This window comes from Amborella trichopoda, chromosome 12, assembly GCF_054954075.1.
Source record: "Amborella trichopoda isolate Santa Cruz 75 chromosome 12, AtrichopodaSantaCruz75HAP2 v2.0, whole genome shotgun sequence".
Classification (NCBI taxonomy): Eukaryota; Viridiplantae; Streptophyta; class Magnoliopsida; order Amborellales; family Amborellaceae; genus Amborella; species Amborella trichopoda.
This window is the reverse complement of record NC_142347.1, coordinates 40,802,187-40,817,208: the sequence shown is the minus strand read 5'-3', so window position 1 is coordinate 40,817,208 and position 15,022 is coordinate 40,802,187. Positions and strand designations below refer to the sequence as shown.

Sequence of the window (15,022 nt, the reverse complement as noted above, 5' to 3'; positions counted from 1 at the left end):
TGACACTGACCAAGACTGCTCCAATAGAGCCCGAACTCAAGACCCACTCCATGTCAAGAACCAAAGGGGCAGGAACAAGGGCCTTATTCAAAGCCCTAGAAAACACGAAATCAAAGGAATTCTCCTTAAAAGGGAACTTGTAAATGCCTCCTCTCCTCACTATAGAGAAAAGGGGGTACTTATCAATACCAATTGCATTGGAAAACCCTAGTTTATGAAGAGCAGAAACAGCAGGGGTGGACACCTCACCAACAAAGAGACACCTAGCTCCATGGCTTAGCAATTTCTCATTGATGAGCTCTTGGAAAACTTGGTACATGAAATAAGTGTTTTCCTCACATGGGTTCTTTTCGGCAGAGGACCAGAGCCTGCTAAATAGAAGAAGCGGGACAACTGCCAATTGGGGGAAAACCCATTCGTGTATTTCATGAAAATACTGTCTCGCGGCCATGATCTTTAAAATCGACAAATAGATACATGGTTTCAACCTCACACAAATAACACAAGATCGGGGCCATGAAGGTCATGATAAAAAAAGGGAGAGCTCGAACCAGAGCTCTACGAGCCATGGCCAAAGCCACATTTTCCATCAATGCAAGCCATCTCATGGCCATGGAGTCTGGAAAACCTTAGCTATACATATATGGAGTAACCCAAGTAGGGTTTTTGCAGAGGAAGAAAAGCCAGAGAAGGAAATTGAGAGAGGAGATTAGCAAATACAAAACCTTGATTCTAACTAGAGAGGAAGACCCATCTTGGGTTTACAGGCTCTGCATAAATAATCTACTACATGCTTCTTGAAAACTAAAGAGAAAAAGACAGAACTAGAGAGAGAAAATGGAGCAACAACAAGAGCAAGAAAATGAGAAGACCAGGAGAAGAAGAGTAAGGGGGTTGTATAGTGGTGAGTACAGAGTAGAGCTTGATTATCAGTGAGCCTCCACTAGTAGCAGAAATGATATGTGAGAGAAACCTTGGACACGTGGGAGATGAGTTCAGGAATCTCGTTTGTTTAGAGAGGGGGAGAGAGAGAGAGGATGGAAGTTAACGGAGAGAGGGAGAGAGAGAGAGAATGGAAGTTAACGGGGAGAGAGAAAAGGTTTAAGTTAACAGAGAAAGGGATTTGAGGAAGTTAACAAGGAGAGAGAGAGAAAGGGTTGGGTTGGGGGAAATACGGAGAGAGAGAGAGAAGGGGTTTGAGGAGAGAGAGAATAGGGAATATCACTTGAAGTGGGATGAGGTTCTAAAACGGTTGTCTTTCTATGATTTGTTTGGGCTAAAAAAATAGAATTAAAATGGGTAAAGTTAGTTCAGGGGGTTAGAAGATATAAAACCTAAGATTTCTATGCCCCAAGATATGTTTTAAAACCTCGGGTCTATGGAGATATGAAACTTGAAAATTACGGGTACAATATTTTCCCTATATTATATTATAATTAATATAGTGTAATAATATACTATATATATTATGTTGCTTTATAAAATAATACATATATTATATTATAATATAATATATATTATTTATATATTATATTAATAATATATATTACATTATATCAATATATTACATTATTATAATATATATTATTTATATACTTTATAATATAATATAATATAATATAATATATGTTGTTTAAGGGTGATGACCTTAAACTTTCCCTTAACCCACCCCATGCCCCCGACAAAAGAGGTTGGGTTGAGTTAGGTAAGCAGCCAACGTAAATTTTTGTCAAAACTTATCATACACACAGTATTTGTTTATGCTAGGGTGTTCCCTAAAAGCGACGCACTGTACCAGAACCCCGGTACAGTGAGAAATGAGCAAAGGGTAGCTAGGGTGTTCTCCAGAATGTACCGAATCCCAGGTACAGTGATAAATGAGCAAGCGTTAGCTAGGGTATTCCCCAGAAATTACGTGCCACAGCGCCGCCCCGTTGCAATGAAATATAAGAAAAGGTTCCCACGATATTCTGGTCGAACGTGGGTAAAGAAGCTAATCCAAGATAATAGGATTCGTCTAGCCACATGGAATGTAGGCATGCTTACAGGTAAGAGTATGGAGTTAGTGGATACAATTAGACGAAGGAGAGTAAACATATGCTAATCTATGCAATAAACTGGGAATAAGAGAAGTGAAAACGATGTCTTCAAATTAGCAAAAATACGAGAGAAAAATGTAGGGATCTAAGCCATATTAAATGCATTAAGAGTGAGGATCAAAGGGTTTTGATCAAGGATGATGAGGTCAACGAAAGGTGAAGAGCTTATTTTCAAAATTTATTAAATGATGAACACAATGGGAACATAGTGATAGAAGGAACTATTGGTATAAATGATGGAGGAGGTCATAGATACATTCGTAAGATTAGGATGTCGTAAGTGAACAAGCTTTGAAAAGATGAAGACATGAAAAGCTTTAGGACCAGATGGCATCCCGATAGAGGTTTGAAAGTTCTTGGAGGAGATTAGTATTGACTGGCGGACGAAACTGTTCAACAAGGTGTTGAGAACAAAGAAAATGTCAGACGAAGGAGGAAAAGTATTTGTGGTACGTATTTACAAGAATAAAAAAGAAACACAGAATTGTGGGAACTATCAAGGGATCAAGCTTATGAGTCATACTACGAAGCTCAGGGAGAGAGTGATTGAGCAACTACTAAGGTATGAAACGAGTGTATCTGAAAATCAATTTGGTTTTATGCCAGAAAGGTCAACAACCGAGGCTATGTTTCTACTCAGGCAACTGCTTGAAAAGTTTAAGGCAAAGGAAAAAGACCTCCACATGGTATTTATTGATCTAGAGAAAGCTTATGTTAGAGTACCTTGATATTTGATTTGGCAGTTGTTGGAAAAGAAAGGAGTCCTAAACACTACATCGACTTGGTGAGAGATATGTACGATGAAGCATTGACTAATGTACAAACAACTAGGGAGACAAATGAGTTTTTAGTGACAATAAGTCTACATCAAGGGTCAGCATTGAGCCCGTACCTCATTGTCTTAATTATGGACGACCTAACTAGGCACCTATAGGATGAGGTACCGCAGTGCATGTTGTTTGTAAATGACAGTTTTGATTGATGCGACCCAAAACAACGTCAGCACAAAGTTAGAACTTTGAAGGGAAGCTCTAGAATCCAAAGGTTTTAAAAGTAGCCTGACAAAGATAGTATATAAAATGCAAGTTTAGTAATAATAGGAGGAAGTAGTTAAAATTAACGACCAAGAAGTACAAAAAAGACCGCACTTTTGATATCTTGGGTCAATAATCCAGAAAAATGGAGAGATTGAGGAAGATGTCGCATACAGAATTACAGCTGGGTGGGCGAAGTAGAGATGTGTGAATGAAATTTTATGTGATCACCGCATACCAATAAAGCTGAAGGGCAAGTTTTATAGGACAGCAGTACGACCAGCTCTGCTCTATGGGGCAAAATATTGGGGGGACAAAAAAAAATATGTCTATAGCATAAGTGCAGCAAAGATGAGGATGTTGAGATTGATGAGTGGCAAGACAACAAGGGATATAATACGAAATGAATCCATTTCGGAAAGTTGACGTGTAGCATTAATAAGCAATAAGATGGGAGAGAGTAAACTTAGGTGGGCTGACCATGTGTGGTGCCTACCCAGTACAACACCTATTGGGAGGTGCAAGTTAGTACAAGTGGAAGGATTGAAATGGGTAAAAGGTAGACCCAAAAGGATGTGGTTGGAAGTAGTTTGAAAAGATATGGGGACTTAAGGCCTCACTAATGGTATGGTCTTTAATAGAGCAGAATGTCAAATTAGGATGCATGTAGCTAACCCCAATTAATTGAGAAAAAGCTATGATGATGATGATATATTATATTATTTATTATTGTATATTAAGCAAAAGCCACACCCTCCCTATTTTTGCACCACGTATCCCACTATATTAATAACTCTCTTCTCTCTTCCCACATCTCTCTAATGACCATGCATGTATTTACCTCCCACGTTTCTCTCCCCCTCGGAGCTTTCTCTCTGCCACTATGAATATGCAATTAATGTATCTCTATGTGATAACTCCCTCCTTAAAATCTCCCATAATCTCTCTCCTCTCTCACTCATCTCTCTATTTAAAAATTTCTCTCTATCTTTAAAAAAGCCCATAATCTCTCCTCTCTTATTCATCTCTCTCTCTCCTTAAATCTCTCTATCAATCTCTCTCCCATGTTTCTCTCCCCCTCCCACCTTTCTCTCTCCCACTATGAACAGGTAATTAATGTAATTAATATATCTCTATATAATAACTCCCTCCTAAAATCTCTCCCATAATCTCTCTCCTTTCTTACTCATCTCTCTCCTTAAACATCTCTCAATCTCTCTCTCCATATCTCTCTTTAGTAAAAACATTTTATCTCCAGCAATCTTTCCTCTCTTATTCATCTCTCCTTAAGTCTCTCTATAAATCTCTCCCTTCCTAAATCCCTCTTTAAAATCTCTCTTGGTTATCATATCACCGTGTCTACAAGTTCTCTATGGGCTATCCTATGTTCATTTCTTTAGTAATTTCTCACAAGGGTCCCTGCTGTCGTCATCATCATCATTCTAGCCTATTGCCAGTCAATTGGGGTCCACTACAAGGGTCCTTTTTGTCAAAAATATTTTTCTAACAAAAAAGTAGAAGGTATGTTATTTGTTACTATCTCTGTATAATAGATTTCGAGTTTGGGTTCATTCTCTCTGTATAATAGATTTCGAGTTTGGGTTCATTCACTCTTCTCTCTCTAAAATTGAACATAATAATAAGTACAAGTTGTTGTTTTTGTTGTTGTTGTTGTTGTTGTTGTTGTTGTTGTTGTTGTTGTTGTTATTGTTGTTATTATTATTAGTATTATTATTATTCCTTACTTTATTGAATTATTTTCATTATTAAATTGCTTATAACTTATTTACTTATCTTCTAGCTTTCTCTTGCTATTTTCCAAATAGATTATGTCTCTTTCAATTTTTCTATTGAGAAGTAATATTTTTATTTTTATTTTTATTTTATAATTTACTTTTATCATATTAAGTAAAGTCCATTGATCATGAATACTAAAGAAAAAGGATTATTTTTTTCTTTTTTATTGTTATAATAAATGATGCATCAATTTGTTTTCATCTCAATTTACTTTTTGTAAGTATTTTAACTATAATTTTTATATTTTAAAATTTTTACGATTATTTGAACATTACATTACTTTTGTAATTACAATATTATATTTTTTAAAAAAATTGTGATGAAGTATATATAAGATTTAATTCTTTTTCTTTTTCGATACTTGAGTAATTTTTATTTTCTAATTATGAATTCTAATTGCATCTCCTCTAGTTTTCTCTCACTACTTTTCATTTGCACTATGTCTCGCTTGATACCTCTATTTAAAATAGCATTTAATATTTTTTGACCTCCCTCTAATCTTATTTTATCACAAACAGTATATCTAAATTATTTCTTTCTTTCATGGTTTTAAAGAAATTCTATTCTTCTCAAGTTGTTGCAAATAAAGGGCCATAACCCGGTGCTGGTCCTACCAATGCAGGGTCCTGGGAGGGATGAGCTGGAAACGGTACTAACCTTTGGCTTATGCACAAAGTGGCCACTCCTAGGACTCAAACCCACGGTCTTACGTTGGTTTCCCGAGCCTTTTATCGTCACACCAAACGACGGCCCCGTTGTTGCAAATATTATATGAAATTAATATTTAATATTAAATTCATTATTATTTAATAAAATTATTCAATTGTCGAGATAAATTCAATGATATGTACGATCATGTTTTATTGAAAATATTTTTCAATAATAAATATATTTCAGTGATTAATATTAAATATCATGTGCAACACACATGCATATTACTAGTATTATATTATATTATATTATATTATATTTTAAGAGGTAGAAGTTGGAAGAGGTGGACAACTTGAGGGAGGAGCAAGAGTTGCGAGAGGAAGTCCAATGAAACTAAGACTGAGTAGAACCAGGAACCGATGGACCCCTAGTTGGAGTTCCCAAATTAGTGGGACAAATGAACTATGAACCGGTGAAAATCTCAATATCTGGACCAACTAGTTCGACCGTCCAGCCTTATCCCTTTTAATTTGTCGACATTTATAACCAAGGTCAAACAGTGTAAGTGGCTGCAAGAGGAATTGGACATGTTCCAATGCATATAGATAAACTAAATAGGATAGAGCAAAAGAGGCTTAACAACTCAGTCTTTGGGCAATATAACTTGAGGTTGAAGCAAAAGTAACAAATTGTAGTGATAGGCTCTTATACTATTTTTCCATTATGGTATAATTGTATACCTCTTAAAGTTCTAAGCTGGTGAAATACTATGAAATGTAGAACGAAAGACCTACATGCTCAGACCCAATTGACCTAGAGAACATTGATATTGCTAGAAGTATGGGTCATCCAGCAAAGGTGTCCAGTTCTCGAAGGCATGGATGAACAATTAGATAAGGCATGGACAAGCAATTAGTAACTATATGGAGATAGAACCACCACAAGGACGTAAATTTTAAGTAATTGATTTAAAATTTTGGATATTACAAGAATCAAGACTCTGGGCTCCTATGGTTTGTCAGTAAATGATAATCAGTAATAGCTGAAATATGTTTTTTTTTTTTTTCACAGTGGGGATGATGATTTAGAGGGTCTCAGTGGAGGGAATTTCTCTGATGACAATAGGTAAGGTGGAAAAAATGAGGAAGAAGGAGAAGAAGACGAAGATGAATTGCCTATATGCTTTATTCCTTAACAGTTATGTCTTTGACTCTTTGTGAGAGTGGAAGTGTGAGGCTTTGTAATTTTTAGTTATAGGATATGATGGGATTCATTTTAGCATTTTACTAAATTACTTGCTCAATACCCTTCAATTCCAGTGTCAAATTGGTTATTGCTTAACTAATTAGTGCCTCAGGGAATGCGCTTCATGTGATATGTATTGTTAATTTGTAAGTTTGGCCTCAAATATTGCATATTTATGAATTTATATTTCTCCAAATGTTCCTAATAATTTTCTGATTTCTTTGGGATTTTCAAAATATTTTTCAGGCGGGACTTTTCTATTTTTCTATTTATTTATATTTTCTTTTTTTAATTTTAAAAAAATTGAGTAGTCTAACTAGAGAATCGATCTAGTTCGACCAGACTGACTGAACCACAATGCTTCCACCAGTTCAGTGGCCGGCCCAGTCTAAGTCACATTAAGGAGCATAAGTTGAGGAGGCAAGGGGGAGACGTAGAAGACATGATGATTATTGTGATGAAAACAATGATGAGGCCACCGATGTAGAGAATAGTAGAGAGAATGGGGGTATGAGACCAAGCACAAGAAGCAAGGTTGGGACAAGCAGGACAGGTGGCTAGCCTTGGGGACTTTTATGAAGGGCTACCGACAAACTTACTCGTAAACCAATAGGTATATAAAACAATAGTGAGACTGAGAGGCATAAGACTGAGGCACTGAGCACAAGAAGCAGGGTTGGGACGAGCATGAGGTGTCGGGAGCGTTGCGGACTTTGGGTCAAGAGGGGCTACCCAAGTTTCCCAACTGAAAAAATCATTCCAAGACTGGTACAGACATTCTCAGGATGACAATGATAAAGATTACATGCTTGGGATAACTTTGACCCTCCTTATCGTTCTTTTGGCTTGAATTGTATACTTATATATTTGTATTTTGAAATTTCAATACTCCTAAGGTTATCATCATACATTTCGGACTCTTAAATGTATGGCAGTCTAGAAGATAAAACCCTTACATTTTTTAAGTCTTCGAAAATTTCACCGATCCACATGGCAATTTTATGAGTTTTAAAAAAAATCATAATATTCTTTAATTTTTCCTAATAGTCTAGAGTTTATTTTTTATTTTTTACTTTTTAGGGCCATTTTAACTGGACAGGGCCGGACAAGCTGAGCAGATTTGAGATCCAGTGAGCCGACTCAGCCCGGTCCGTTGCCAAGTCACAACCTGAGTCCATGTTTTTGAACACTGAATTAAAACATGAAAACTACTAAACATGCAGCAGCACAGCAATAGTAGTTTACAGCATATGTATAAATCAGCACAAAATTTGTCAATTGGAAGACCTTAATCTTACAACTGCATCTAATGTTACAAAACACTAAACATGACTAATAGAGCATAGAGAAGTAAAAGGTAAAAGTATAATGAAAAGTGCCTGGAACACCTGCATAGGTCTTGCAGATGGTCCAGAAACCTGAAAAATCAGAATAGCTTAAAGTCTCAATGACTATTTTATCCCATCCTGGTGTTTAAAGTTTTGGATAAGTCCATATGCATTTACCTTCTCAACCATGCATGTTCTCTCCTTTGAACACCATTCAGGGATGACAGTCATTTTAAAAAATTGAGAGCCTTGCTACCCTCCTGATAATTCAATTTCATGGACCCCTATGCATTATCCATGCAATTGGTCCAAGTACTGTCCTGAAATTTTTCTCTACAATAAACGAGATCATAATAATGGTTTGGACATACAATGTAGGCTGAGGTTTCTCTATGGTTGCCAAAACTCCATGTCTCCTCGGGATCCTGCAAAAGACATGAAGCCATGTCTTCACTATTTTCAGCCTCCATACACCCAAGTGCCCTTTGCTTAATCTGATAGAACTTGTCAATAACCTGCAACCAATCATAAACAAAGATGGGTTTGAACTTTAAACTCAATGTACCTGTGAGAATTTAAGTATATTATACCCCAAAGTAAAATAAAATGAATATTGTAGAAGCTAGTGAAGCAACGAAGATGTAGCATCAAGATAATGTTTCTAATAGAAAGGTAAAAATTCAATTTAATCTGACTGACAATTTTGGAACATGCATTGTTAAGTTTCAACAGTAACTATCATGGGCAATCTAAAGATAAATGTCTATTAGCCAAAAAATCAGCCCCTCCACCCTTGCTTTCCCAAAATCCCCTATATAACTTACTTGCAGAAAATGACACTGAGAATTCAGTATACAATTAGCACCATTCAACCCTTCAATTTAAAAGAAACTGATCAGCATATCTAGAACTACATGGAACTCTTAGTGGACAAATCCATATCAATTTAGCCTATATTCCTTTTACTTGTATGGTTTATTAAGCATCAAATCAGGAGTAAAATAGTCATTTTAAATGTTTCAGGGGTTCAGGTACGGTCCCAGAAATGGAAGTTTTGTCAAGAATTGTTTTCTTGTTCAAGCAACATCCTGAAAATCGTATTTTCAACTTTGCAAGATTGCTGTTGTATTAGTAAGGAGGGTTCTGCAAAAAAATGCTTCTAACCTCTGATTAAATAAACTGGATTGTAGTGAAACAGGTGAACAGAAATTATTTATCCTAAGAATATGTGTAGCAAAAGAAACCATCAATGGCATTTGAATCATTACACCCATGCACGATCATCGTCTTGAAGGGTATGATTATTGGTACATTTGCAACCAAATAAGGTAAACTACATATATACCTGCTCAGAATGTGCAACTTCTTCTCTTGCTTCAATCAATTCCTTCTGCAACTCAGCATTGATTCTTTTCTCTTGAAGGTATTCTTCTGTAAGCTGATCAAACCTGACACAAAGAACACAGGTCAAGAACCGCAGAAAGTAAACAGTTACTTTCAATAAGGAACATTCCAAAAACAATTGTTTTATCTTCACTTATCTGCCAATATATGCTATAGTAAAAAGTGTTATCAATGATTCTGACTTCTAAACTGTAATAAAAATCATAAAATAATTGCACCCAATGAAAACTAGATGAATAAAAATTATGCGCCCTTAGGAGTCCACCTGATCTAGTCAAATCATCAATAGCATTTCAAACCGTACTTATAAAACCTGCAAGTATCATCTAAAGGCAGGCAAGATAATTAGCAAGTTTCACCCAAATAATCACATAACAATCCTAGCCCATGCCAGACTAACATCCATGACTATGTCCATGTAACAGTTTCCTGCTCCTACTGAGACATGAGTTAGCATGTCAGAGTGTTCACCCTACCCTGATACATGTGCAATGAGATCTTACAGGTCTTGGCTTGATCTCACCTAAAATGAAGTAGGATTAGAAAGAAACCACGGGAGAAGAATACTAGGGGTGGCAATGGACCTGGCCCCGACCCATACCCAACGGGTATAGCCGACACGGTATGGGTCCAAGTTATGGACCCGGGTGTAGGGTCCGGGTCCAATGAATGATACTCGACCAATCTCGGGTACGGGTATGACTATATCCGATCCGACGGGTACCCGGACCAGTATTAATATATAACCTTGATTTTATTATTTTACATGACTTAATTTTTTTACAACTTTAACTTTCCCCACCCTTTTATAGAGCTTCCATCCTAGGGATTCCACATACCTCTTCGATGTGGGATTAATCCCATACTAATAAAATAGGAGATCTTAACGTGAGAGGCATATCAGTTGTGCGTCTGGCATGCCGGTCTGGTGCCAGCTCATTAAGAGAGAGAGAGAACGTTGGAAAATGAGGGAATATTGCTTTTTTATTAGGATGCTTAGTGCACCCTGGTGCAGCCCATTAAGAGAGAGAGAGAGAGAGAGAGGGAGAGAGAGAGAGAGAACGTTTAGGAAAATGAGGGCATATTTCCTCTTTATTAGGGTGTGAGGCGCCAGCCAATTACTTTGGTGTATCATGAGTTTTTATCTCTCTCTAACCCCAATCCTATGTACATGCACCATCTTTTATAGATAGGAAGTTTGATCCCACATTGATGGGGATAGAAGAAATAGGTGGGTTGAGATCTATAAAAGTAGAAGTATTGGAGCATTTAGCTATTTCCAAACCCCCTCATTGGAACAGCATCGGGTAAGGGTATGGGTCCCAGGTCCAACACTACCCATCGGGTAAGGGTACGGGTAGGTTCAAAACACTACCCAGTGTCGGGTATGGGTCCGGGTATGGTTAATATAGGGTATTTCCTGGGTACGGGTATTGTTGGACCCGACGCATTGCCAGCCCTAAAGAATACACCCTCAGAGAATCAAGCTTTTCCGGTGCAAGCTCCTTTCATATAAATTGAGTCAGTGAAACTTTTATGCAGTGAAATACAAGAGCCCCAATTCTGAACTAAGAATATATTTGAACAGACAGGATAACCGGAACACTAAGGATTGCACATAAAAAATGTCTGAAGATACAGTCAAAGTAACGGTACAGAGTACAAAATATCAGAGAAGTTCAAATTTAGGGACAATATAAGCCATTTCTTCAAAATTCTATGATGTAAAGGAAAAAAAAATTAGACATTCACAATTCCATCCCAGTACCCCTGTAAAACTTCTTAAGGGCGTGTTTGGCACCTAGAGATTTTGGGAGTGGGACGAAGCCTCCCACAAATTATGGAATTCATATACCCAAAATTGACTTAAAAGACTTTTGTACCCACTGTACCTTTTCTGCAGGTCATTCAGCCTGTTTGACATGGCTTCCTCTCTTTCAATAGCACTTTCTGCCTGTAGTACATAACAGAATCCAAAATCATCAGATAAGAAAGAGGAGAGGATTCTTTCCTCATATAAACAAACTACGAAACAAGGGACCGGTTATGTAGATTCTAAAGCATTTGTATCTTAGAAGAAAGCATCAAATACCTCCATCAATGAATGATCCCTCTCAGCAAAAGCAGCAGCAACACAGCCCTGAAAGAATTTAACTTGCTTCTCCGCTTCCTTGTTCTGTGATGATGGCCCAAAAAGCAACCAGTCAAAAATATTATAAGAGACAACATTAGCGATGTGAATAAAACAGAAACATAAACAAAGAGTGTGTAATGCATGTTTGTGAGTAACGGGTACTAATTTAGTATATCATGTATTACTTTAAAGATGTTATAGGATACAACTTTAATGCGAAAAAGAACTTGTGAAGAAAGCAACAAACAAATTCAATTATATCTTTTCCGCTTAACTATATCTAACTTGCAATCATTTGCAAATTTCACTTCTCTTGTATCTTTGTTTAAAATGAGAAGCCAATGATCCAAACATAAAGATGGACCCAATTGCTTGTAGTCCATGTTCGTTGCAAGGTGATAAATATTCAACCAATTTATTTACTGAGTGAAATTCAAAATATCATCAAAAGAGACTAAGTGAAGATGGTACCTTTTCCACCTCAGCACTATGCAAATCTGCCAATTGACTCTGACAATTAAAAAGCAAATATGCAATTAGGTAATTGGGAATGAGGGACACAAAAGGATTCAGAATCTCAAACAAGCAATAAACTAGACTACTAGAGCCTCACTTTGATACGATAAACTTCTGAAAGCTCCTCCTGAAGATTAAGATAATCTCTATTGCAACCTGCCAACTTCTTTTTCAGATTCTCAATCTCCTGCTCCAAACCAGCTGTCCTGGTAGGACATTAATTTGACTTGAAGATAGAAGCTCCCAAAAGTTTGTGATACTATACTATGAGCAGAACAAATAAACAATTTGATAAGACAAGATGAAAGGGAATTACAAACCTCTGTAAATATATTCGACCAACCACGCCTAAATAACCAGGCCCAGATTGTTGCATGCATAATTGTTCAATATCTTTCCTTAATTCATCGCGCTCTAAAGGGAAAAAAAACTCCGTAGTTAATCTAGATTAAAATAACCTATCACCAAAAAGGAAAAATCTACACCACAATAAAAATTGAGTGTTCATATAAAATGAGCTTTACTTATGCACATATATAGCAGAAAAGCATCAAGTTAAGAGATTACTAAAAAGAAAGTATAAGTAGTTCAATAATTGTTTCTCACGAAATTCATCAAAACTTTATAAATCCCTTTCTTCTATAATATCCCCCCAATCCCCATAATTCTCCCAGATACCCCTCAAACCTCCAATATGTTCTGTAAGAGCCCTTCAAAACTCTGCTCTACTAGGTACATATCCTGCATCATCACGCACCTAAAATTCTCCATGAATTCCATTTTCATCTCTAATGAGACTATTAACACCAACCACCAGCAATACATTCACCTAGAAAATATAGAACGCACATGATACACTCAACTAGTCTAACACTACTACAAACCCAAACTCCCCAAGCAACCACAGTTACATCCAACACTGTTAGCTTAAAAATTTCTCCAAACTTAAAGGTGATTGCTATGTGAAATGTATAGTGTTATGTTTTTGTTCTTCTAATCCATGAATAACCATACGTTTATACAACAAAGATTTCTATTCTCCAAGGAAGTTGAAAAACATATGGGAATACATACCACGCTCAAGTTGTTCAACACAAAGAGCCAAGGCTTCTTTATTATTTCCTCTTTCCCCCATCCCTGGTGACAATCAGAAAGGTAAAGACCAAGATCAAAAGATAATACTCATTTTGTCATTAGTATCAGGCTAAAATTGTACATTTCTATTCCTTTGCAAAGACATCTAATTGTATACACATGACTGTCTACCCAATATCATTTTAATGCTGAAATAAATCAATACATCAAATTATAAAATGGCGGATTGTACTCATATTAGTAACTGAAATTATTCATTTTTATTCCTTGCAAGCACATCCTGATATAATAATGACCTGTCTCATCGATATCAACACCAAGATAACACACCTGCACTAGAAAAAACATAACTGCACAAAGCTACCATTTACTTCAAAAACCTCAATAACAGCCCATCAGCAGTAGATATATAAAGCAACTAAAATCAAAGACAAAATAAAAGAAAGACAAACTGGAAGCCCTTTTTTTTCTATCCCTTATTATCAATTATCCCGAGTTGTGTGGCTTGTGTGAATAGACTCAATTCGGAGTTAATCTCTATATCCTTGCCGCATATTCAGTTAATAAAATGTGGATTTCCGAATAAAAAGTTTCAAAATGACGCATTGTGGATTTCATTACAAATATCGAAAACAAAAAAAACAGATGCAAGACCGAAAAAAAAAACACCAAAGAACCATGATTCTAACTCATCATATAGAGAATCCAATGGCATTAAAAAATGAACATAACCCTACTAAAATGGGCTAAAAATAAGGTACACGAATCACCAACCTAAGAAAACAAAAATATAGAAAATGGCACCAAGCAATTGAGTTTTACAAGGCCACACAGCTTCAAAAATTCTAAAAAACCACATCTAAAACAATGTCTTCATCCTCATCAGAAACCAAGACCAGGCTCCAATTGTTTATAACAAAGAACAGGGAACAATTCCTTCCAAAATTTAAAAAGGGAAAAAAAAACCTAGGGTTTGAAAAAGCAATCCCATGACACTGAATTTAACTTAAATTATCAAAAAAAAAAATCCACCATGAATGACCTGATTCCCCATAAAACAAGATTAATTCAACTCACCTTGATACAGTAGAAGTTTCAAGGAAATGGGGCTTAGAAGCAGAGAGAGTAGCAGGGACTAAATACGGATCCATCTTTTGCGTTTTGGAGAGAGAAACAAAGCAGAAAAAGATATATGGAGAGAGAGGGGATTGATTTAGGAACCATCATCCCTTTATAATTTATTCAAACACAGGTGGATTGCAGATTGATGGGGCTAAACGTGTATAAAAACTCTCTCTCCTCTCTCTATTTCTCTCTCTTCACCACCTACGACCCTTTGGCTCGTTTTGTTGGTGTGAAATTATTGGCCCATCAACGAGGTTTTCGTAATTTGCAGAGTGGCCTTGTTATAAAGCGAGAGAACATGCTGTTTTGGATATAATGTTACAAGCAAACAAATCCTACGGCTAATTGGGAAACCTAAAGGTTACATATATCGATTGAAACTTTAGAGATTACATGCTTCTCGTTAAGAAGCTGCAGTCCAAGCCACCTCCCATGAGATAACTTCACCCGCTACCCTTTTCCCATGTAGCACATCATGTGTTTTGGACACTTTGCGGTAGTTGTCCATGCTCTTTCACACCCCCAAAAAAAACTAGTTCTATGGTTGAGTGGATGCGGTGGAGATGTGCTTTTGGGTCTAATGTGATGGTCACA

The 15,022-nt window shown here is 36.6% G+C and overlaps 1 protein-coding gene across 11 annotated transcripts in view; it reads right to left on the bottom strand.

Annotated features, from left to right (window-relative positions):
• Positions 1–15,022, bottom strand: part of MEE13 (myosin heavy chain-like protein) — a 34,638-nt gene extending 19,616 nt beyond the window's left edge. For 3 of the 11 annotated variants that reach the window (XR_016045858.1, XM_011629739.3, XM_088853803.1), the window contains exons 1-9: positions 14,381–14,636; positions 13,283–13,345; positions 12,529–12,622; positions 12,306–12,414; positions 12,164–12,202; positions 11,651–11,734; positions 11,451–11,512; positions 9,500–9,602; positions 8,526–8,669 (exon numbers count right to left, since the gene is read on the bottom strand). Coding sequence is in view for 10 of the 11 variants with exons in the window: in XM_011629739.3 (XP_011628041.2) it covers positions 8,526–8,669; positions 9,500–9,602; positions 11,451–11,512; positions 11,651–11,734; positions 12,164–12,202; positions 12,306–12,414; positions 12,529–12,622; positions 13,283–13,343 (696 nt within the window). In the remaining variant the exon portion in view is untranslated. Of the gene's footprint in view, positions 1–8,525; positions 8,670–9,499; positions 9,603–11,450; positions 11,513–11,650; positions 11,735–12,163; positions 12,203–12,305; positions 12,473–12,528; positions 12,623–13,282; positions 13,346–14,380; positions 14,637–14,821 lie in introns of those variants that run through there. The other 8 variants (XM_088853802.1, XM_088853804.1, XM_088853796.1 and 5 more) reach the window with 7 other exon arrangements.